The 25,895-nt window shown below is 40.5% G+C and overlaps 1 protein-coding gene across 2 annotated transcripts in view; it reads left to right on the top strand.

The window, feature by feature from the left end:
* The first annotated feature begins 1,737 nt into the window (after positions 1-1,737).
* Positions 1,738-25,895, top strand: part of rap1gds1 (RAP1, GTP-GDP dissociation stimulator 1) — a 32,368-nt gene continuing 8,210 nt past the window's right edge. Inside the window, exons 1-9 of one of the 2 annotated variants that reach the window (XM_068713726.1) lie at positions 1,738-2,083; positions 6,300-6,407; positions 8,319-8,441; positions 10,163-10,288; positions 16,263-16,409; positions 20,780-20,908; positions 21,647-21,772; positions 23,311-23,454; positions 25,598-25,729. In XM_068713726.1, the coding sequence (XP_068569827.1) occupies positions 2,080-2,083; positions 6,300-6,407; positions 8,319-8,441; positions 10,163-10,288; positions 16,263-16,409; positions 20,780-20,908; positions 21,647-21,772; positions 23,311-23,454; positions 25,598-25,729 (1,039 nt within the window). In that variant the 5' untranslated portion in view covers positions 1,738-2,079. The remainder of the gene's footprint in view (positions 2,084-6,299; positions 6,408-8,318; positions 8,442-10,162; positions 10,289-16,262; positions 16,410-20,779; positions 20,909-21,646; positions 21,773-23,310; positions 23,455-25,597; positions 25,730-25,895) is intronic. The other variant, XM_068713727.1, reaches the window with a different exon arrangement.

The following is a 25,895-nucleotide window of genomic DNA, read 5'->3' on the forward strand; positions in this document are numbered from 1 at the left end:
AGGTATCTATTATGTCACTATATACCACTATATAGTCTACTTTCTCTACTACTAGCTTTCAACCCAACCCGACCACCCAAAACTGTGATGTTGGAAACTAATACAAAACCTGAAATACTCTCAATGACAATTTTTGAAAAATATTTCTATTATAGAAAAAATAAAAATATTCTATTATATCTCCAAAACATGGTAAAAGTTAGTCAACAAAAAAAATGGACCTACATTATATAACCTTAAGTGGATTGTGCTTGGCTGTTAACTGCAATTCACAGTCTTCCTTGAGTAAATGGAACTGGTTCAAGTTTCATCACATAACCTACAGTCACATGATGGTTGTGTGTGCGTGGCGACGGTAGCCTCTCTGTCCGATCAAAGATCTCACATCTCTCAGATGAGAAAGTTTCTCTTGTCATCCACTAACTCCTGGTTGATGAAGTCAGATCCTCCACTTAAGCAAAAGTACCAAACTACAATGTAACATTATCAATAACAAGCGAAAGTCCTACTTTTTAAAATCCTATGTAAGTAAAAGTGCAGAAGTATTATCAACTGAATTGACTTAAAGTATTTAAAGTAAAAGTACTTGCTTTGCAGAAATTCGGCCTCTGTGACTGATATATTATCATATATTACAATTTGAATACCGATGTATAAATGTGTCAGCACGTTACTGTTGTAGCTGATGAGGTGGAGCTAGTTTTAATAATTAGATTTACAGTCGGCAAGTTTAGTCTTGTGGTTCCCAACCTAGGGGTCCGGCCCCTCCAAAAGAGTCACAAGTTAAATCTGAAGGGTTGTGATGCAACACCACCACTACTTGTACTACTACTACTACTACTACTACTACTACTACTATAACTAACAGCAAAAATTCAACCAAACTGCTAAAACTCTGAGAGTTGGGAGTTGCCCAGGAGGTTGCTAAAAAAGAAAGAAAACAAAAGGATACGCTGATGATACTAAGCTGTATGTGCCTATACAACCCTATAAAGGCGGATGATCATTCCCACATTATTAAATTAGAGGGCTGCTTTGTCTTCAGATATTTTCAGATAAAACTGAGATGGCGGTCATTGGCCCTGCTCGACAGAGACAGTTTGATCTTTATCTGAAGTAAGGGTCTAAAGACAGAGGGTGTCATATGCTGTATAGATTGTAAATCCCCCTGAGGAACATTTGTGATATTGGCCTATGTATAAAACCTTGTACTCTTTATTGACTTGAGTTTATTTCTAAAGTGAGATATTTGCAATTTAAAACTGAACTCGTGGCTTTTTGGTCACGTCAGTAACACTGACAGAATGACTTCACACGAATCTTGTCTTTGCTGACCTCCAGTGGTTTAACCTTTCACCTTGCTGCAGTGAGGTACAGGTGGACTCCAGGACACGGTGACATCACTGTTGCTTGTGGTTCAAGGTGTAACACAGCACGTTTGCAAAAAGAACACAAACTACTACTACTACTACTACCAGTACTACTACTACTACTATTACTACTACTACTAACTACACTACTTTTCAACCTGGCGTTAAGTTACTCTTCAAAACAGTGGTTTCGTTTTTTATGTTCTTTAGCCATGGTAAATATCCGAATCATTGGTTAGGATCTGGCCTGGGCTTCTAGATAAGTCTTAGGCTGCCATCTACCGGTGATGTGCCACATGACACCTTCAAATACTTTTATTTTGAAGACTCTAACCGGAAATCGTACTCTAAATCCTCGACTGTGGCATGTCAGATTGAGCCAGTCGTCCAGGGGAGCGCCAGCCAGCAGGTCTTGACTGTTGGTGTGAATATGAGAGGAAGTCTGATGTGTTAACCTGCTAGTCACCCAGTGTACAGGCCACTGTACAGCAGCATCCATCTGAGCACGACTGCCCGACCGGCCCGGTGGCTGCTGTTGCTACCTAACTGGCTAGTTAGCTAGCTAACCTCAACCCGCTAACTTCGCCAGTTTAAGGCGGTTTAACGGACAACCAGTGTGTGGAAAGCGGGGCCTCCGGCTAGTACGACTCGGTTTATAGCTGGAGAGCTGAACACCCCGGTTTATTTTCCGAAGCAACATCCTGCTGAGATGGGTGAGTACACCGCTAGCAACCAGCGCACTCTGAGCCGAGTTAGCTCACAAGCACTGTTCTTACCACTTAACGTTAGTTAAACCTTAAAATGGTTATTATTTTAACGCGTTTAAGCAGTCATGTGTGGTTGATGGTTGATTTGTATGTATCATGCAATAATGTCGTTATATCACTGTGATCCCATCTCACCTTATAGCTTTCTGCTCCCTAACTCTAATGGTAGTTAGTCATATGAAAAGCTGACTGTAGCTAAATCATGTATACGTGCGCGTACTTCGGTCCTCGGGTGGGGTAGCTTCCCTGACTCTCTCCGTGCTCTATCCGCTCTCAGTGGTCCTGATGGTTTTCCATTTGGCAACGCCAGCTCTGACAATATGATGTATTCGCTTTGCCTTCGCTGTTATTCAGCGGGGATCTGAGATGGCTCGAAGGTCCCAGTGGCCAAATGAATGAATAAATGAATGTGAATCCCCTGAAATGGCAGTGCTGCTGCTGCTGATGTAGATGGCACTCCTCCATCTCCACAGCTGTTATGCAATAGCATCCAGCAGCCCACTTCGTGTTGCTGTTTGTACTGCACTGCTCTCTAGAATGGAACTGCTTATACTGCTTATTGATCATGGACATTCTGATTACTGATGTTTTTCTAGTGTAGTAGTCACATCTCTGAATGGTTGAATACACATTGACTTTAAAAACATGCTGTATAGTCACTTAATATTATCTCTCCATCCATCACATTTATAACCAGTTCCCACATGTGGCCTCCCTGGGTGGCACATAGAGCATGATTTGTTTGACAGTGTGTGAGGTATTTCATAAGGCCTAATCCCAGGCTGGATCACTCATGTTGTCACTTGGTATCAGGCATCTATCATGGAGGATGGATGTGTGGGTTGTGCAGTGCACAAGCAACCGACAGAAACAACCAGGTCACTGCAACAGCGTCTGCAATCCTTATGCAACTTATCATTACCTGGTTTGTTGGCACAATGCTGGGACAGCAGTTCACACTGCTATTGCAACACTTCTTAGCATTTCAGATAATTCAAATGAATTGTATTCTTTATTAACGGTCAATAAAATAGACCAGAAAGTAGTGTGTCAGCCTCTAGAGTAATTAAAGTTCTGGACCGAACCCGACAGGCCAGTTCTAATCAGATTTTGCTGAGAATGTAGACCGTAGAAGCAGAGCGTTATAGACCCAGTGAATGAGCATCCCTCTAGTTCAGATAACACATACTGAATTAAAGGAACTTGCTTTATTGGCATTAAGCACTTAGGATGTTATGAGGAAGTAGACAATCTGTAATTTGTTTATTTCACTGATCAATAAGAATAACAGGAAGGATGTCATGGACGTGCTGCAATTATACATCTTCAGTATCCGTGGTTAACATGGCTGCTGGTGTAGTAGATTGATGACTCGTAGTCCTCTTAATTGAGTAAAGAGAACAAGACCAGTATATGGCTGGTCAATGTGTCGTCATCGTGTCAACGCTTAGCTTTTCATTTCAAGATGGACAAGTTCAACGCTTTTTTCCCCTTTTTTTATTGAATACAGAAGTCTGTAGAACATTACATTTGTTCATTGTAATACAACTGAGGACACAACTGCCACATATACATGATCTGATAAAAGCAAATAATGATAATTCATTTTTCAGCAATATGTCTCATGTCTTTTAAAAAGGGCGGCCAATTTGTTTTTAAATGCTTAAACAACTGGAGATCTTAAAAATCAGTATTTGAATAAATACTATTTTGCCAGCTGAATAAAATTGTTTTCAAGATATTCAACTTTTCAACCTGAGTGTCATTATAACAGATTTATTGCAAATAGTTGATTTGTTTCTTTACGGGTTAGGGATTGTATGAAGGCAAAATAAATTGTCCATGGATTGATAGGAATTTACATCTGTCTTCCTCGGCTTTGAGGGGTTCTACAGCAGAGCATGCAGCCATGTGTGGTCTTTGCCGTTCTTCCGGTGACACCCGTTAACTTCCTCTTTCTGCACCGACTGGTTTGTTTGTACGGCCCCAAGCGTTTCAGAGTAACGCATCGGCATAAACACCAACGCTCAAAGCTCACATGCCATCGCGCGAGCTACAGTCAGGTCCATAATTATTTGGACTGTGACACAACTTTTCTAATTTTGCTTATTTACACAACCCCAATGGATTTGAAACTATTCAGTCAATATGTGGTTGAAGTGTAGACTTTCAGCTTTAATTCAATCCAGTCTAAGACTCTGGTGCTAGAATACAGGGCAGTGAAAGGAACAGCTCCTTCCTATCTCCAGGCCACGGTCAAGCCCTACACCCCCGCCCGACCACCTCGCTCCGCTGCCTCGGGGCGATCGGTTCCCCGTCGCTCAGAGGTCCCTGTTCTCTGTCCTGGTCCCTCAGTGGTGGAGTGAACTCCCCACTGACGTCAGGACAGCAGAGTCGCTGCCCATCTTTCATCAGGCTGAAGACTCACCTCTACAGGAAGTGCTACCCTGAGCCTTCTACTCAGCACTTATTCTATTCTATTGTATTAGCACTTATTGTATTCATATCAGTTTGTTGCACTTATTGTATTCATATCAGTTTGTTGCACTTATTGTATTCATATCAGTTTGTTTCTGCACTGTACTTTTGCTCTGCTTCATGCTCTTAGATACTAAAAGGAGATGCACTTATGACTTCTGGTGACTAGTAGTTCTCTTGAATACCTTTGTTGAATACACTTATTGTAAGTCGCTTTGGATAAAAGCGTCTGCTAAATGACTGTAATGTAATGTAATGTAACCTCTGGTTTTGAAAATTAAAGCCAAAAACATTCTCTCTAGTGTCCACCAGGGGGCGACTCCTCTGGTCGTATAGAAGTCTAGTCTAAAATGACTCTACTTCTCTCTTGATTTATTCCCTCAGTAAACTTTGTAAACATGAGTTTATGGTCTCAATCTCTAGTTTACAGTCTTCTTCAATACAGCATGATGTTCATTTAGTACATTATGCTCCATTTAGAGTCAAACAGACCATAAAGCAGGGGATGCTTTAGGGGCGGGGCTACACAGTGATTGACATGTCTCTACCATGGCTTTGTCCGTTCTGAGAGTTGCATGATGGTGACAGCCAAATTGCTGAACTCAAGGCTTCAAATCAACATTCCACAAACCAATATGTGACATCATGGTGTCTACGTCCACTCATACAGTCTCTGGTCTGGTTCCTGTTCTGATACAGCAAATTTGAATATCACTAATGGAACAAATATAAAAAATTTGTACATTGTACAGATGTACAGGTGGCCGATAGCTCCGAGAGACTTTGCTACATTTATGACCAAAATACACATAACAAATAAGTTTTTCCTACAAGTTGTTTCAAAGCTTTTTTTCCACAGCAACATATTGCATATTCTCTGACACAGGCTCTCCAACCTGTGGAACATATATAGATTCATATTGCATGTGAAGCATGTTCATGAAAATAATCTCTGCTTACATATAGTTCAATAAGAAAGATACTCAAAAACAACTTAAAGTGACACTGCAACAAGAGAATAGAGCCTATGTGTCCACATTTCTGCCTACTTGCTCTTGTTGAAGAAAAGAAGTAGGGCTGGACCTGAGTATTCCACTAATCCACCAGTCGTCCGCTGGCTAGGTATTTGGTTTTCAATTTTGGGATTCAGATAGTCGTTGTTGTTTTTGAACCCCTCAGAATTACAAACATGCATAATACACACCAAACCTTTTGGGAAAGATGTTTTTATTCAATAACAATACAAACAATACTGTAGAATAACAGAAACCTTAAAAACGAAAGGCTTTAATTAAACCGAAGGACACACTTGTGGCCTACCTGTGCTGTTCATCTCAAGCAAGAACGGAGAAATGTCTGGCTGAGCTCGGGCCGAAAGAGCTGAGTGGAAGCCTGGTTGCTTTAGGCACGGGCGCTGCCAGAGGGGTGGTGCATAAAGGGTGGAGGCAAACCACTTTTTTGGAGGGGGGGGCTGATTATTCAATCGTCGATTAATTGTTATCATCCCTGTTGCTTCTGCTGCTCCATGTTTCAGAAAACAAATGAATCCAGGCTTAAGTATCTGGTCAAGAGCTAAATGTGTTTTGCAGCCTTAATCCCAGCCACACTCTGACTCTGGTCATAGTGACAGACTTCATGGCTTTCTGTCTCGCAGCCTTTGTTCATTAAGTGTCTCTGTTTTCAGACAACCTAAGTGATGCCCTGGAGAAGCTGAAGCTTGCATCCACAGACAGCGCCACTGACAGCGTGGAGAGCTGTCTGGACTGCCTGCTGAAAGCACTCGCCAACAACAGTAAGTAGAGCCTGATTTACACCTCCGTCTCCACGACACGCGGAGGAAGCAGCTGTTATTGGAGCGATCAGTGAGAGGCGTGTCCAGCGGCGTTATCAGCCCTACGGAGCGGACGTCTGAAGTCACGCTTTGAGGAGGACGATGACACAAAACTTTCCTGTCCTCATTAATGCTTGTTTTGTTCTGCACAACTATTGAAGTCCACAAAGAAACTGTTAAGGAACAAAAGCATAAATGCTCTCCAGTGCAATAGAGACTTCAGCCACCGGCAGAGCAATGAGTGTTTATAGAGGAAGTCTTGAGTATCAAGCCCTACCTTTTATTATTAAAGACTAATACTTTCACTTATTTTCTGTAACTAAGCAACCAATCTACTTCCTATTTACAATGGCACCCCGCATGCCCAGTGAACGTGAATAGTCACGTGATATTGGTTTTCAGGTATGCTAGTATGGTTGGAAATCGTCATCTTTTTAAAACCTCCATTTGTAACCGAAAGTGTATTGGTGTGGATGTGGCCTAGGTTTCCCTTAAAAGCCTCTGAAAGTCTGCCCGCTCTGGACCGAGGGACATCCCTGTCATATTGTTTGTGTTATTCAAATGTAGGTAAAAACATCATCTGATTTACCCCTTAGATTTTAGAATCTAAGGGTAGATTTTTAGAATCCATCCTGAGGGGGACATCGATGTCTGAACCAGATTTCATGATAATTCTTCCAATATTTATTGAGCGAGTGACAGACATCCCGTCCACGATGGCCAGAGCTTTCAGATATCTGCTTCTACATATCGTTATTACATTCTACCACTGCTATTCAGGCTCTGATTGCACAGTCTGACATTAATGAAGAGAGCTATTTTACAGTGTGAAACAGAATGCGACCAAGATTTGATCAGAGCCGTCTTGCAGAGCGTGTCATGCAATAAACCTGCGAGATCACTGTTACTGTAAATGTCCGTGTGATTCCCTCTCCCAGCCGTCCAACCTGTGACTTTTGTGACGTATTCGAGTAGTATAGAAGCTGTGTCTCCATGACATAGCTGGCTTATCAAAGCAATGAAAAAAAACATTTTGACATTATCAAAAAGAGTTAGATTGGTCACATTTTAAGTTTGTTCTTTGTTGTTGCAATAAAAATAAAACTGAATAGGTAATATATTATCAGATTTATTTCAATTCTGTATCGGCTTCCAAAATCTTGTGTCGGTCTGACTAAATAAGATGTATTATGTTAATGTAAGAGTGAGCAAGTTGTACATGAACTCTTAGTGAATGTTTAATGCTTTCATTTTCTTTTTAAAATATGAGATAAATATGTAATATGATAATAATAAGTTAGGTAGTCAGGCCCGGGCAGTTGAACAAATTTCATTCGGCCACTTTAATGTCACATTCTGATATTTTCATCAGCAAAAACCTTCAGTTAGAACCAGATATGTCTCGTGTTTCTGAGAAGCATGCATGAAAAGATAGTTTGGATGTTTTGAAGTGTGGGAAACAGACATGAGAGCAATGTAATGTACTGCTGTGGACGGAGGCAGCAGCAAAACCTCTTTTAGATACCCCCAAAAAATCAGCATGAGTTTACGTGTTTGCTATGTTTAGAAAGAGTATTTTCTCTGCTTTATCTTGCGTCAGATGGGGAACTGAAAGTTAAACTAATCCATGATCTCTTCAAAAGCCACGAGACAAAAACAATATAGCTAAGGTTGACTTTTGGTTCAGTTCTCGGCGGAAAATATTGAAAGTATATTGTACACGCTGGAATTGTTTAGGTGTCTCAAATACATTTTGCTGCTGCCCACTGTAGCGTCTACACTGACTATGGAGAAGCACCTCATCCAATCAGTGAGCCACACTTTAAAATACCCAAACTATCCCTTTAACTCTTCTCCTGATCTCTCCTGCAGACACCGAGGCCAGTGTGAAGATCCAGGAGATGGGCGTTCTCCCCCTGCTCCCCACCTTGCTAAGCCCCCAGTCCTCCTGCAGCCCTAAAGTAGCCAACATCATAGCTGAGGTGGCCAAAAATGGTGAGGTTCTGTTTTCAAGCCCATCCACCCAGGAACATCCCGACTCTCTCAGTGTTTCCTCTAGGTTTAATGACAGCAGTCAATACAACAACTTAACAAGTATTTTAACTGTACATTGAACTAAACATCGAAACATTTCTTTTTATGACGGTCATCCACAAAGTGTGACGCTTCTGTCACTGCACTGGGCCTTTCTGGGCTTCTGGAAGAACATTTCCAGAGCCTCTTGATATGGGAAGTCAGAACCGTCTGGCCCATTTATCGAGATCCGCATGCAGGCTGCAAGATGGTCTCCTTGCAGCCCGTTTAAAATACGTAGATATTGTTGTCAGCTTTTCAGCTGGTTGACGCGACATATTTTCCAACGCGTGCTCTCATAAGACTATTTAGTTTGTTTCATAGAAGAACGAGGTGTAGACCTGTTCTAAAGGAAAGGGAACCTTAAATGACTTCTGTTGTGATCTGGCGAAAATAAAATGAAACAAAATGAACTTGACCATCAGGGGGGGGGCCTAATATAATGGATGGGGAAACACTGCTTTCTGTTCCTCCATTGGTCAGTATTCAATGATGACCCTTTCTCTAGCTCTCATCCTTTTGGTTTTTCATCATGAATACATTACTGGTGAAGACTGTGGGGGGGGACCATGTCAGTCATGGATATTTCCAGAACATTGCTATGGATTCAAATATTTGAAGACTCAAACAGTAGCATGTTTGATGGGGTGACCGTGGCTAAGTGGAGAGCAGGGCCGCCTTTCAATCAGAGGTCGGTCCTGCTCCGCTAGTCTCATGTCAATGTGTCTTGGGCAAGGCACTTAACCCCAAAATGTCTCCCGTAGCTGCGTCTACGGTGTGTAGATAGATACTGAATTGTAAGTCGCTTTGAATAAAAGCGTCTGCTAAATGACCGTAATGTAATGTAATGTTTGATTGACAGGCCATTTCTGAGCTAAACTGTCACAGACTGTGAGGTTATTGTGTAAGGACTCAGACGTTGCATAACTGCAGCGTGGCAGAGCTTCAGTTATCCATAAAGCCTCTGTGAGAGCACAGGAGAAGCTTTTAAAGTGGGAAGAAGCCGACGTGAATAGAATTAAGGGCGAGAAAAGGTTAGGATAATGAACGGCTTTTTAGCAGCTTGCGAGACGGCAGCTAATGATTAGCCTGCTCCCCAGCAGTTTGCCAAGCTTGGCAACAACCCGCTGGCATTTATCTGTCACAGCTTCCGGAAATGTCTGTGAGAAAGCCAAGTGACTGTGGGCTAAAGACAACTCCCCATGAGTCTGACAGTCTGAACTGACACGATGGTTTAAAGCCGCACCAGGCAAGCTTGAATGTAAAACACGATTAATTAGCACCAAAGACCACCAAAGCAGAGAATCGTGTCTCATCCCCTCTCAAAGCCAGATGATGCAACATGATTTCCCAAATGGATATCTGATCACAGTGTGGTGACTAGTGAGAAATCCATTTCACATACAGGACATGTTAAACTGTCTCTTTGTCAGTGAATCATGGAGTTATCCTCTCATGCTTTGTGTTCCTCATCCCCTCATGTTTCCAGTTTACCTTTATTTGTTCAAGGCACTGCATATCTTGATCATGTGATCACTACATGTACTACAGATACTATGAGTAAAGCTCTGGGAGACATGTGAGTAATATAGCAGTTTGACTTGAGACCGTTTCATTCTGACCCGACTCCTCTCCTCTCTCAGAGTTCATGCGGAGTCCCTGCGTGGAAGCCGGCCTCATCCCTCCTCTAACTCAGCTGTTAAACTCCCCCAACCAGGAGGTTCTCCTGCAGACTGGCCGAGCGCTCGGCAACATCTGTTATGACAGCCGTAAGTAGGAGTTTGCTTTGCACGGGGAACACTGAATCCCTCATGAGCCTTGTCATTACCACCACACAGAAAATAAGTCCTAAAAGTGATTCTGCTTTTGAAAGCATGTGTTTCAGCCACACACAGGGCTAGATACAGGTTAGTTCTGTTCAGCTCTAGTTAACCAGACCCCATTTACTCTGTATGGAAATGATCGGTTGTTGGTCCACTAACATCGGAGCAAAATGTTTGTTTATTTAGAGTGGACATTAACTTAACGATTAGAAAGACATGATAATCACATCCTGTACACACAGTATAAGCTCACAGACAACATAAGAAGACAGACAGTCATAATGACAACATGAACTCTGAACATGAAGTAACCTGTTGAGGGAGTGAATTCCATTCATACATCACTTTATATACGTTAGAACGTTGAATAGAGTTTGTTCTAGTTTTGGCTAATACAGATTTTTTTGATATGTCTAAAAAATCTGGTATGATTTATCAGTTGATAGGAATCCACACCATAAAAACCGCAGCATAACTTCAATAATAATCCATTGCTCCCTTAGTTTGTGAGGTCGTGACTATATTACCTGCTGAGTGGAATGGTGGCACTTTTTATGAATGACCTTAAACCTTGTTTGGCATTTAGTAATTCACCTTCAAATCTGAGCCAGATGTTCTGATGATTATTATGTCCAGACAGAAGAAATGTATGTAGATTAGGATTAACTGTACTTTCAATCAACAGGCCCACTTCATATGCATTGCAACTGCCTTCAGCAAATATAGATTTCAAAGTAATCTTTACTAAAATACAGTTCAAATGTGACCTATGCTTCCGTTCACATTTCAGTGTGTTTGCTTTGTTCTTAAACTGAAATTGACATCATGTAGCTGCTAATAGACACTCATATGACACACATCAAACATATCTATATGTTATAACGACATAATGAGCTCCCATTCTAAACCTTCCTAGCACCTGCTCCTTTGCAACTAAAAGGCTTCAAACCGGGAGCAATTTTGGGGTTAAGTGACTTGCTCAAGGACACATTGACAACGGGGATCGAACCGCCAACCCTCTGATTGAAAGGCAGCCCTGCTCTCCACTTAGCCACGGTCACTCTATATTTCTCAATGCAAACAAACATTTGGTTGTTGTGTTTTTGAAGTTATCAAAACCACGTTACTATTTGTTTAGTGATGAGCAAACTATAAACTAAAGTATCATAGTTTATATGATAATATTACTGATTTGTGTTTGAAAATTCTACACGTGGCACTTTCTGAGATTTCTGCTCTGAGACTCCATCAGTGAGTGTAGCAGCAGAGTCTTTGAGTTGTGACCTCAGGAGGAGCAGCAGACTTAAGCCTGATTTTACAGCCCGCTTTAGAGGCTTTAATCACAGCTGTCAGTCGTGCTGCATAGTTTGTCCTCTTGTTGAAAAGCTGTCGATCTGTGGAATCCGGGGGGATGTGACATTTGTTTGAGTGTAGGGGGGCATGCTTTTATCAAAGATGCACTGGGAGAGTGTGCAGAAGCAGCTGCCTGCTACCTTAAAGAAACACACACTCTATTATGGGAGAAGTTGCCTCAGTTGCTTTAGTACAGTGACACTCGAAAGTGGGTCAAATGGACACTATTTGACACTAACCAGAGAGCTCCTACTACTACTACAACTGCAGAGGACATCTTCAGCTCCGGTTCAAACTGCTCCATCTTTTCATTAAATATATTTCAGAAGTTGAAAATTTGGGTCCTGGCTGATCATTAAGAGGTGATGGTGGGTCCCGCAGCCAGACCAGTTGAGAACCACTGGTTTAGTAGAATAGAGAAATCTTCTGAAATCACGTGCAGTTCAACATGATGAAAAGGGGTTCTTCATCTGTGCTCCTACTTTATTTATATATATATATATATATATATATATTATATATGTATATATACGTGTATATATATATATATATATATATATATATACGTGTATATATATATATGTATGTATGTATGTATGTATGTATGTATGTATATATATATATATATATGTGTGTATATATATATATATATATATATATATGTATGTGTATATATATATATATGTATATATGTATATACGTATATATATGTATATATATATATGTATATACGTGTATATATATATATATATATATGTATATATATATATGTATATACGTATATATATATATATATATGTATATATGTATATACGTATATATATATATATATATATATGTATATACATATATATATATATATATATATATATATATATATATATATATATATATATATATATATACATATATATATATATATATATATATACGTATATATATATGCAATGTTATGCGCAAAATTCAATAATGAATTCAAAAGTAGTGTATTGCGCACTTTTAGTTTAAAAGTACTGCTATATGAACAAAAGTACAATAACATTTGGTTTGCAAACACTTTAAACAAATCAGGTTGTTTTTAACAGCAGTATTCCTTTACACTGTAGTTAAAATACAGTTATTATGATTGTGATCATAGATATTCAGCCGGTGTTCACAACTTTATTTTACTTTTTTATTATGTGTAATAGATGCAATTTGAAATATACACCTTGAAAACTGCAAACCTATCTATGTTATGTTTGTTTATGTTAAATTCTCAGTAGTGATAACTAAATGATATGCTTATTATACATATTCCAAACAAAGAACTTTAACAACTCTAATATGTGTGGTATTTGTTATAAATGTACGTTGGTACATAGAGGGTGGTAAGAAGCTGTACCTGGAGGGACTTAGGACCCAGGGGAATGTAGGTGAAGCATGGAACGTGGGGGGAGTCTGTACCTGCATGTGGACTTCTGCTAATAAAGAGTTGAGTTAAGAGCAGTTTGTTCTCACGTGCTTATATGTTTATTTAAAAACACGACAATATGTATTTTGATATTGTCACGTTTGATCCTGTAATGAGACGATCACGCGTGTGAGACAGTAGGGACCGATGGTGAAGGAGGGGGTTCTGGACCGGAGGGGAGCGGCAGCAGGAACACACACACACACACACACACACACACACACACACACACACACACACACACACACACACACACACACACACACACACACACAGAGAGTTAATCTTTGTCAGCTATATTCAGACACACCTTTGCAGTACATCTTTAGTATTTCCGGACCACCAGAAGGGACCCCTTTCAATGTGAAGGAGCAGCGGATCTACTCTCATAGCCTCCTGACTACATCCCACTGCCTCCCTGATCTTCCTCCAGCTATGTCTTTGTAGCCTGGACGTGATGAATCGTAGACATGGGGAAGGCAGTGTTCCCATTGATTGTCCATATTAAAAGGGATGGGAGAATTTGTGTGATTGCCCGGTGTTCTCTTTCAGTAAGTTCCAAAAATTGTCGGACGCAACCCCGCGACCATAGGTGAGGCGAATCTAGAGCTTTGCCTTCATGCTCAGCTCACTCTTCACCGTGATGGTCCAGAACCAGTGATCTCACGCTCCATTTTACCCTCACTCATTAACAGGACCACAGGATACTTGAAGTCCTTCACTTGGGGCATCAACTTGTTCCTAACCTGGAGTGAACACTGTTTTCTGGCAGAGTACTATCGGTGTTGGCTTCACACTCAAACTGTCCGGATCGGCAAACTCCCATGACTTCCCTGGGTTTCTTGCTGGAGTAAAGCAGGCGGCATCTTCCGGTTCTAAAAAGTGAAGCCGTTGTGGACATGCCCCGTATTCTTTCTAATCTTCTTTCTTTGTCATGCTGTTCATTCTGTACACATGACATCTATCGCACTTCTTTTCATCCAAATAGAGGATCCCTCCTCAGTTGCTCTCTCTAAGGTTTCTTCCTTTTTAACCCCTGTTTTTTTGGGAAGTTTTTCCTTATCCGATGTGATGGTCCAAGGAAACAGGATATTCTACTTTGTACGAATTGTAAAAACCTCTGATATGTGAAATTGGGCTGTACAAAAAAAATGTAATGGAATAATGTCCATCAGGGGGCGACTCCTCTGGTTGTATAGAAGTCTAGTCTAAAATGACTCTACTTCTCTCTTGATTTATTCCCTCAGTAAACATTGTAAACATGAGTTTATGGTCTCAATCTCTAGTTTACAGTCTTCTTCAATACAGCATGATGTTCATTTAGTACATTATGCTCCATTTAGAGTCAAACAGACCATAAAGCAGGGGATGCTTTAGGGGTGGGGCTACACAGTGATTGACAGGTCTCTACCACGGCATCTGTTCACTTCATGAAAATACATTTTTAACTTTTTGGTTGCTTAAAAACTTCTTGTGTCTCTTCTTAAGAAAATCCATGATGGCGATGACCAAAATGCCGATCTCGAGGCTTCATACTGCAGTCCCCAAACCAATATGTGACGTCATTGTGACTACATACACTTCTTAAATACAGTCTAGAGTAAAGAAGGGATCCACTCCTCCATGACAAGGAAGTAGTCCACATTGCTTCTAATGAGGTTCTACCCGACCAACACCCTGACACGGGGTACATCCCAAGTCTCTTAATTGTCATTTCCTCTCTCCTTCCTTGAACCGGACGTTGTTCTGCTCCTCCATATTGACGGCCGTCCCAAAGCTCTTATTTCTGATGTGAGGAGTGAGGAGTGAGGAGAGAGGAGAGATCTCCGAGGAGCCATGAGCGAGGACGCACGAGAACAGGCTTCCAGGAAGTGTTTTAACGGCGGACACGCCCCCTCATTGTTCATCAGTGATGTGATTGGACGCTGCAGCTGATCGGACTGATGACTGGACTTTAACACCAGAGTGAAGACGGATCACAGATTAAACTTTAGTTTATATTTGATATGTTTTCTGATTCATCTGGTTTTAATAGATGTTCATTGTAGTCTGAACAACAAAAGAACCACAAACAACTTTCTTCATTTATTAGAAAGATTTGTCTTTTCATGATCTGCTTCCCTCAATACCTTTTATTATGGAAACGATTAAAGTCGGAGATCTTTTTACATCACTGATCATCATTTCATTCAGTCACGTGAGGCTGATCATTCTGAGGTTTGATGAGTTTTATCATTTAAGTTTAACCTGAAACATGGAGCCTAAAACATTCATTCCAGTGTTCAAGAGGAACTATAGTCATATTCTGGGTTAGTTAATAGTGACATCACAATTTAAAAACATACACGACACAAATAATTCATAAATATATAAACTCATTCTGTGCTTATAAACAGAACACAGTTTATTAAAGAGGAAACAGACTACAGAGAGAAAACACCTACAGTGATGATTACTGTGTCTCTATGAGTTATTAGTAGTATTAGTTACTATTATTAAGTACAGTGATGATTACTGTGTCTCTATGAGTTAGTAGTAGTATTAGTTACTATTATTAAGTACAGTGATGATTACTGTGTCTATGAGTTAGTAGTAGTATTAGTTACTATTATTAAGTACAGTGATGATTACTGTGTCTCTGAGTTATTAGTAGTATTAGTTACTATTATTAAATACAGTGATCATGTGTACAGACAGTGCATTTACTGTTTCTCTAAAGAAATGAAAGAAAAACAGCAATACAATTGTTGGTAATGGATATCTAAATATATAAAGGTGAAGTGTACTGGCCTTCAAAGGAGTAAGATCTGGGAATGGACAGAGCCATCGTTTATTCAAGCTTTTCTTTTTTTAAGATTGCAGTTCTATAATTCTGCATTTGTGGATTGTGTTGATTTTTAATTCTTGGCAGCAATACAATCTTAATTAGTAAACTGCTTCTGCTTATATTGCCACACAAATATTTTGAATGTCTACTATCCTTAGTTTGCATTCATTTGTATATTTTGTACTGCTTACTTAACATTGCTTTCATATGTGTATTTTCAGGTTGTGGTTATTTTTCTTTACTTTTTCGTTGTGGTTGATTTGTGTCCTGGCCTCTTTGTTTTGCAGATGAGGGCAGGAGTGCAGTTGACCTGGCAGGAGGGGCTCAGATAGTAGCTGAACACATTAAATCCCTCTCCCAAAATACTGAGCCGGAAAATGAGAAGCTCTTGACTGTCTTTTGTGGCATGCTGATGAACTATAGCAATGATAATGGTAATGACCATCTTCCCCAAAAACAACTGTTAACTAATCTCAACTAATCAGCGGATGTTCTCTTTCTTATACACAGACGATGTCGCCTCATTCTTTTGTCATAAGACGGTATGGTTGCACTGAACATTCTATGCTTTCCTGTTTTGGACTGACCCCTCTCCTGATCTTTTCTACCATGCTGTCTGTTGCTTTTCCAACTCCATCTCTGAGGTAATCTGCAGTTATTAATATTTGCTGATAGTCAGCTGTCATAGTAGCAGTACCTTTTCTCCCTCTTCTTTGCTCCAGTAAGTTTATTTTGTAAAGATAGACTCGGCAAGTAGAACATAATCCTTAGCTAGTTCCTCTCCCAGCTTTTTAGCCATGCTAGCAATGCGACTCTAGGGGTGGCAACACTAGTCCACCGCTTTGGTCCAGACTGACATTTTTCAACTATAGAGTTGATTGCCATTAAATGTTATACAGACATTCCTGGTCTCCAGAGGATGAATTCTGTTCACCACCAGCAGACTAATAGATGACTGACACAAATGTTTTTACAGACATTCCTGCTCCTCACAGGATATACCATCTGTACAGATGTGACATCCTCTCTCCCGGGACCCTCACATCGGTACGGGAAAAACTCCCCCAAAAAAACCTTTAACAGGGAGGAAAGAAAGGAAGAGACCTTAGAGAGCGCAACAGATCCCTCTCCAGGATAGACAGAAGTGCAATAGATAGATGTGTACAGCATGACTAATGACTGGTGACACCCTGATTTTTGGTCTACCTCCACCAGCAGACTAATAGATGACTGGCACAATTTTTTTACAGACATTCCTGGTTACCAGATTATGTATCCTAATGACTTGCCATATAGCTCCGCCATGAGGTGAAATATTTCTATATAAAGCTATCACTATTGGATGGATTGCCTAATTAGCTAATGTTATCATGCTAAACTATGGTGGCGTCCATAGCAAACATGTGTTAAACATCAACATGTTAGCATTGTCACTTTAAAGATGATGTTAGCATTTAGCTCAAAGCCCTGTTGTGCCCAAATACGACCTCATAGAGCCACTTGTACGACTGTAGAGTATTAGTCTTGTTCTGATCGTGAGCAGTTAAAACAAATGAGATTGTTTTGTTGATTAGCAAGCTTTATAATTGGTGGTAGGTGAATTATTAATCTTTGGACAGAGTTAGGCTAGCTGTTTACCCTGCTTCCTGTCTTTATGCTAAGCTAGGCTAAACACGTGCTAACTCCTGCTCTGTACTTACACAAACGCTAAATTGACACTCCTTATCTCGTTCTTTGATCTGACCTATTCCTTGTAGTTGCAGGACCTTTTAATGAACCTGTCGGGCAACTTGTGTAAAATGTTTTAGAAATACCACAATTGAGTTGAAAGTAAAGGTACACCTCATCTATTTAGCTTCGTACACATTTTCAACAAAAACAACCACAGTTTTTATGTATTTTTTTAGGTTTTTGAGTATAGATTGAAGTAATTTTGACCCAGATTTTATGTTCCCATGCTTAATAAGGTTGCAGTTTATCCTGCAGTTTACATAGTATGTTCTCTCTACCATATGTCTCTATCTTCATTAAGTATCTGCATTACTTTCTATGGGCTTACTGTGATATTTACTATGACTTTACATGAGAAAGGTGAATTTCCCTTCCACTGTATCTCTGCTTACATCTTTCTGGACTATGCTACAGTTTGTGTCTTTTTGCCAACAAGGCTTGTTGACCGGAGCAAGTATATGATCTGACGGATCAGACCTCCTGCCAAGCGTCTTTTGGCACTCGACAATAATTGAATCTGTTTGGCTGGGGTATGCAAGGTTTGGTGTTGCACTAACAATGAATGGGAGTTGTTGTGGCTTTCAGCATCTTTCAGCATCTTTAAGCATCTTTCAGCATCTATCTGACTCTTCATATCTAGCTAATGTTGAGACAACTCCCCACTATTAACAACATATCAACGTAATCAGTAAAACATGTTTATTTGATTCTTGTAGAGCAAGACCAATGCTTGCTGCTATAGATATTGCAGTGTTTAAAACATATATTGGTCAATATTTATTTAAAAGGTGCTACATTAATTTATAGCATTAATATAGCAGCAAACAACTATTTTCTATGTAAATTTGTTCACGGTTTGCGGTTACAGCTAATAACATTCATTATGTGACTGATCACTTATGTGACCCTCTGGTCTGCCATCAGTTAAACACTGTAAGACGCTTTCATAGTTTCCGCAACGAAGCCGGCTCGAGGTGCGCGCAAGATAATGACATAATCATGGCCTGCATGTTGTGCATGAAGGCTCTGCAGGTGTTCGCTGTTAGCACCTCTAGCACTGTTAGCTTCTAGCTGCCAGCTCAGCCATCACCATTTTGAGGGCCATTTGGAGGCCCTCAGTCATAGATGTGCACTGAATTCGGAATTTAGCACCTTAAACAATAACACATTTCAAAATATAATCCCTTGAATTAGTTTTTTTAAAGGACTCTGATCATGTACTAGGCGGGACATTTACTTGTCAGTGCACGCTAGTAACTATGTAATGGCGACACTGTTTCTCTTCTGTACTGCAATGTCTTGTTACTCAACACCAGACATATAAGCTCATACTGATGATTCTATATGAGAGCAAATATATGACCTCGATACACAAATACTAATTATCAATCAGGTTTTTACATATTCCAAAATCAAACGGCTTCTGGGTCACACCAGTTCTATTGCGTACTGGCATCATTTCCCAGAATGCTCATGCTTCCTGCCCATCCCCCTGTTTTGGTTGTCACTCAAGTCAAGTGCGCTTGTGAAACCCAACGGTATATTCATTACCTCAAGGCTCATCAAACAGGAAACCGTTGTAGCACTCAGTAGAAATACACCACAGCGGTGGGATTATAGTAACTTTAATGTCCGTCTCTGATGATTGATGTTCAAACAACACATGTAGCACATCTGTTTAAGTGGCTGTTTAACTTCTTACTTTTACATGAAGTTAAGGTTTAGCTTGTCCTGTTCACATCCTGATTAACATTCAAGGCTGTGAAAAGATCTTTTTGACTATTGCTCTCGAGACTTTAACTGGACTTGTTTCTTCTCTCATCTGTTCTGCTCATCTTCCCACTCTTGTCTTCCTCCACCATTGATTTATTCTCTCTGGTTTGTAACTAAATCTAAAGCCTTTCTTTTTGCTCGCCAGGCACGTTTGATAGCTCTACCACTTTTTGCCATCAAATGGCAAATGCATGTCCACTTCCTGTGGTGTGTAAAGGCCAACTAGTCTTTAATGCAGGTTTCACATACAAACCTGCGTTAAACAGTAGTTCAAGGGTTTAAAGGTAGTTGTGATTGATCTGACACGTCAAAAATGTATAAATAATGTACTTAAAGGTGCTACTAAATTTGAAATTCAAAGCATTGATAATTGAAGCCCAAGACTAATTTCCCTGCAGGACAATAAAGTGTAACTTGTCTTATCTGAACATATCAGCAAGTAACTATTATGTATAGGAGTAATCTATCTGAGCAGCGAATGAAGTCAGTCTCCCTCAGCGTGTGCTGTAATCCCAGCTTCTCTAGGCTTTGTTTACGTCTCTCAGCACTTCAGGCGGTTACCGCTGACCCACGGCAGCATCACGGAAGCGTAGCGCCCACCCTCTGGCTCACCTCAGGTTTACACTGTTGGCTCTGTCAGCACTTTTGCAGTTGTTTGCACTGTTAGCGCTGCTGACTTCTATCCGCCGGCTCAAACGGCGCGATGTTGACAGCCATGTGGAGGCAATCCCTCAATCATAGATATGCTCTGAATTTTAATCTAGCCCCTCTAAGGGAGGAATGGCGTTTCGGTGACTTCATTACGTTGTCAGTTCCCAGTTTAAATCTGTTAGCCACATGTCACCATTCACTTTTATTTATCCTCCGTTGTATATTCAACTTTTCCACATAAGAGGAATGGTCTGCCGACAGTTATGAGATAGGAGTCGATTGTACAAATCCATATTTTGAACAAACTTATTTTCCTGCTTGCAACACATCCTGTTGTGACCCGGTCTTAAGGCTGGAGCAGCAAAACCATTTAGTGTATTGCATTTGCCAAAGGTTTTGTTGGTTATTAATTCATCTTTTTCATTTTAAGAGGAAGAGTGTTATTCCTCTCAAAAGTGCTCACGTTTTTGAATATCATTGTTTAATATCCGATTTATACAAATAGTTACTGTTTATTAAAGTATAGCAAATCAGCTGTCAAGCGAAACTCTTAATGTCTCACACCTTCCTCTTGACCTCCTCAGCTCGACATCATGTTTAGAACAACAGATCGACTGTCTGTCTTTCTGCATCTTTCTTTTTTTTGCAGATTCCTTACAAGCTCAGCTGATCAATATGGGGGTGATTCCCACTCTGGTGAAGCTGCTAGGCATCCATTCCCACAACACAGCCCTGACAGAAATGTGTCTAATTGCCTTTGGGAATTTGGCTGAGCTTGGTGAGTAAACCTAAACACCCGTCTAGCCAAGCTAAACACACCTACAGATTTAAGTATTAACAGTTTATATATACTGTATGTCATTTTGTTCTGCCCGAATCTGCTCACCATGGTGAAAACACGCTCACTCAGGCATAGGGATGCTCCCTAAAACTCTGTTCTAAAGGGGAACCGGTTCTAAATGAGTAAAACCCGTAGTATTGATGTGATCCGGAGTTAGCGGTTCTGCTGTCGGTATTTTAGAAGTTCCAGAGTGAGATGTCCTCGGCTCAAACCTCTTCTCTCTTTGTCTTTGTGCTTTACTCTGAAACACACACCGACTGAGTCGGTTTGATCACCGAGTTTGATCAGAAGAACAGGATAACCAATGAAAACGAATCACTTAGCTAATTGTTTTGCTGCAAATGTATTTTAAAGATTTTGGAACTTTTTGTATTGCTGCTCAAGAAAGACTTTGTTTACATACAAGAATAATAAAGCAATGTTTATTCTTTTCTTAATTCAATTTCTTTTTTCCTCACAATATAATCAAAAAGAACCGATAAGAGGACTAGTATCGTTAAAGGACACCATCCCCATGGATTTGAGATTCACCCTGACCTGAGCCTTTTAGTGCCTGTGAAAGCAGATGACTAATTGTGTTTGAACCGTAATATAGCGCACATAAGATGTCCATGTAGGGTAGAGGAGCTCTTCTTCTCCATGACATGCCTGTGGTTCTCCCCTCTTCCCCTTCAGAGTCCAGCAAAGAGCAGTTTGCCTCCACCAATATTGCTGAGGAGCTGGTGCGTCTTTTCCAGAAGCAGTCGGAGCACGAGAAGAAGGAAATGATTTTTGAGGTTCTGGCTCCACTTGCAGAAAATGGTAATGTGTCAATTTCTTTGATCTTTTTTAAAATATCATTTAGTTCTACAATATACCATATCATATAAAATAGTGAGAGACTGCAGTGTTCTCTCATGTCCTCCTACTCTATAGTGAATTATCTTCTCAGTGTGAGTCATGCTTTCCAGACTAGCTGCTATCTGCACAGTCATGGCAGACTGCTTCTGCATTTGCTCAGCTGCTCTTTCTCAAGTGTGTGTGTGTGTGTGTGTGTGTGTGTGTGTGTGTGTGTGTGTGTGTGTGTGTGTGTGTGTGTGTGTGTATGTATGTGTGTGTGTGTGTGTGTGTGTGTGTGTGTGTGTGTGCAGCATCCTCCTGTACTCTAGAGAAACTCTCCCTCTCCTTCCATTGTCACATTTAATCTTGTTTATTACATTTCTAGAGAGACAACAATTAAGCATGATGGTAAGACGGGGCTAATATATAGAATATATTATAGAAGTGTAATAGTGAGAAATGTTACAATAGTTTTTACTTTTCACTGCTTTATTTCTGAGTAATTTACTATATTGTCCTTCCATCCAAGGAAAATTGCAAAAAACAAAAAAGTGCATGCAGACAAAAAATAGAACGGCGACTTTGCTATCGATTCATCTGCAGATCATTTTTTAAATGAATCGTTTGGTTTATAAAAAGTAGAAAATCGTGAAAATATTTCAGAGCCCCTTTTCTCCGACAAACATTCCAGAGCTTCACATACAGTTTGGTAGTTTAACCTATTACAATGCATTAGGTATTATAAAATGGTTGTAAGTAGAATCTTGATCTAAAAAGTAACTTAAAGTGTTAAATACAACTAGTGCAGTAAAAAGTAAAAAGTATTTTCCCGTTAGATGAAGTGGGGTAGAAGTACAACGTAGTTTAAAATGGTAATAGTCAAGTACACTACAGGTGTGTTTCCCTCAAACCTATTTTCAATGTGCTCATGAAGACAGCTGGATGGAAACGCAGAGATAACGGGGAAACAATCTTGAAAGCAGAATGCGACAAAGAGAAATGGGAACAGAGTTGGCCAATAAATCATGACATAATCGAAGCATGAGAACTAAACGTCCTCGAAAGCTACCGCTTCAAAGAAGAGACGAAAAATAGCAGCAGACGAAAACATCAGATTTGTGGATGATGAGGTGACGTCATAAACATAAATGCTATATATCCATTATGTGTTCTACTTGGTTTTTCCACCGTTTGAGCTCCTTTAATAACCTCATCTCCTCCCTCCTCTGTTTCAGTGGTTTAATGGCATGTGACTGAGAATTAGCTCCACCAACTCTTAATCTCAATGCTATCTCTATTAGCATTATGGTAGTGGATAGGAATGCACATTGATTCACATTTTTTTTTTGTACATTTGGTTCAACTTGTGTTTCACATGCTGTGCATAGTACGCTGGGTCGTGATGAGTCCCATGAGTGCTCACTGCATCATGTGATGCATATATGATGCACCACTGCAGCGCGTTTCAGACTGCTCACTGAGGCCTGCGCTCAATGTCTCCTCCTGCTTCCCTCTGCCAGATGTGATAAAGCTCCAGCTGGTGGAGGCAGGCCTGGTGGAGTGTCTCCTCGAGGTGGTGGCTCAGACTGTAGACGGAGAGAGGGAGGAGGACATCGCCCAGCTCAAGACTGCCTCAGACCTCATGGTCCTCCTGCTGCTGGGAGGTAAACACCTCAGGGCAACTTGCTTAGGTCATCAAATGTATTTTCAGGGACATATTTTAGGATGGAGAGTGATTCAAAAACAATTTAATCCAGTTCCAGAGCATACTGCCGTGTTTCCCCTAGGTTTAAATTTAAAGGAATCATGTGTTTCTTTTAATGACAACAGTCAATACAACAAGTTAACAATTATTTGAACTGTACATTGAACTAAACATCGGAACATTTCTTTTTATGACAATTATCCACAATTTTGTCACTGCAGTGACTTTCTGGGCTTCTGGAAGAACGTTTCCAGAGCCTCTTGATATGTATTTATTTATTTATGTAGGTATGTAATGTATGTATGTATTTGTTTACTTATTTACTCACCAAGATCAGTCTTGTACAGCCAGGGGGAATATTTCCCCTCTGACAGCCAAGCTGGGTCACAACCTGTCATCAGGTGGTGACTGGACTTTAGCTGCTTGTGGGGGGGCGTGCAGCACTTGGGCTCTTTTCTGTACTTGGACCCGGAGCAGCAGAGCTCCTTTGGCTGCTACTCGCAGGAGAGCGAGTGTTGCCATCTTCACCACATGGGAGCGTTTAAAAAACGCAGATATGGTTGTCTGCTTTTCTGCTGGTTGACGCGACATATTTTCCATCGAGCGCTCTCTGTCCACTGTTGGGAGTGTGCTCACCTGTGTGTGTGTGTGTGTGTGTGTGTGTGTGTGTGTGTGTGTGTGTGTGTGTGCGTGTGCGTGTGCGCGCGCCTGTGTGCACATCGGGGGAACTCTGCCATGAGAGAGCAGAGGAGAATTGTAAACGTGCGACCATGTAGAGACAGACATGACATGCCGTCTGTAACTAAGATAAATAACATAAGTTAGTTATAAGTTAGTTTGTTTAATAAAAGAACACAGTGTACATCTGTTCTATAGGAAAGGGAACCGAATTGAAGACATGTCGGATGACATCAAACAGACCACAGCTCGAATTAAGGCAAGCGATCATTTTGCATTACAAATGGACTTTTTGTAATTGCACTACAGACGTAACAAACAATCAGTTTTACTGGTTTAGTGAAACATGTGGGACGAGGACTGACAGGAACCAGAGAGCTCCTACTACTACGACTGCAGAGGACATCTTCAGCTCCGGTTCAAACTGCTCCATCTTTTCATTAAATATATTTCAGAAGTTGAAAATTTGGGTCCTGGCTGATCATTAAGAGGTGATGGTGGGTCCCGCAGCCAGACCAGTTGAGAACCACTGGTTTAGCCTTTTTAGCCTAGGTATGTCACTATGGTTACAAGGGTCCTTTGGAGTCGTTGGAAAACGTCTAGACATAGCCTTAAAAAAACCTGTAAAATATTCATTTTCTGTGGTATTGTTATCAAATTGGAACTTGGGCTGGGTAAGGCTTCATGCTGTGGTCCCATTGTGTTTTCCAGCTAATAAGTCCCAGCTATGACAGCTATAGTCATCGGCAGGCATCTGTTTGCAAAAAAATATTCAGGCTGAAATAAAAACCTTCAAAACTTCAGTGTGTTCAAACTTCTATTTCTCAATGCCTCTAGCAAATTTTACAGGAATGGTAAAAGAACCTTGTGCAACAGTCATTAAACATTCATACTTACTTCAAACTACTTACTGCTGCAAGATGGATACAAGGTCATCATCATCCCCTCAGTGACTACACTTATGGACAGAAAATAGAACCTACACAATATAGATGCACACAGTCTTCTGCCCAGCACTGATCTTAAGTATTAATAATTCAACCTTTTATGTAAATATTTTATTGCAGTGGATTAGACCTGAACATGGTGTGTTCTAAATATACATACTGGAATGACACAGTTCACACATCGAATGAGCGATTAAGCATTAAAATCATCCACTAATGCTGGAAGGCTGTCCTCTTTGTTCCTGTGCAGACACTGAATGTAGTGTGCAGGACAGAGGACAATATTCACAAATACTTGAGTAAAAGAACATGAAGCTATAAAAGAGAAGGGGACATGTCCCCCCCGTCCCCAGTGTAAATAAAGCCCTCGTTGCCTTTATAACACAGAATGACCAAATGTTTTCTACGAGGTTATTCATTGCTACCCACGGACCCTGTCAGTGACATACAGTAACCTGTCTTCCCTCTGTTGTGTAGATGAGTCCATGCAGAAGCTGTTTGAGGGAGGAAAGGGCAGCGTCTTCCAGAGGGTCCTGTCCTGGATTCCATCTCATAACCACCAGCTGCAGCTCGCTGGGGCTCTGGCCATTGCCAATTTTGCTCGCAATGGTAAGTCTGACTTAAAGATGAATTGGTGAATAATGATTGCACAATCAAACCACATTCAGGATGTTTAAATATAAAACTGTGACAGTAATTGAACTGTGAGACCCAGCACCGGTCAGGATCTGACACAGCATCAAGGTATCCGCTCTTGTGTTTTCATTTCTGAGTG

Source organism: Cebidichthys violaceus, unplaced genomic scaffold (assembly GCF_023349555.1).
Source record: "Cebidichthys violaceus isolate CVI_PGR_0920_01 unplaced genomic scaffold, fCebVio1.0.p SCAF_19, whole genome shotgun sequence".
In the NCBI taxonomy this organism is placed as follows: Eukaryota; Metazoa; Chordata; class Actinopteri; order Perciformes; family Stichaeidae; genus Cebidichthys; species Cebidichthys violaceus.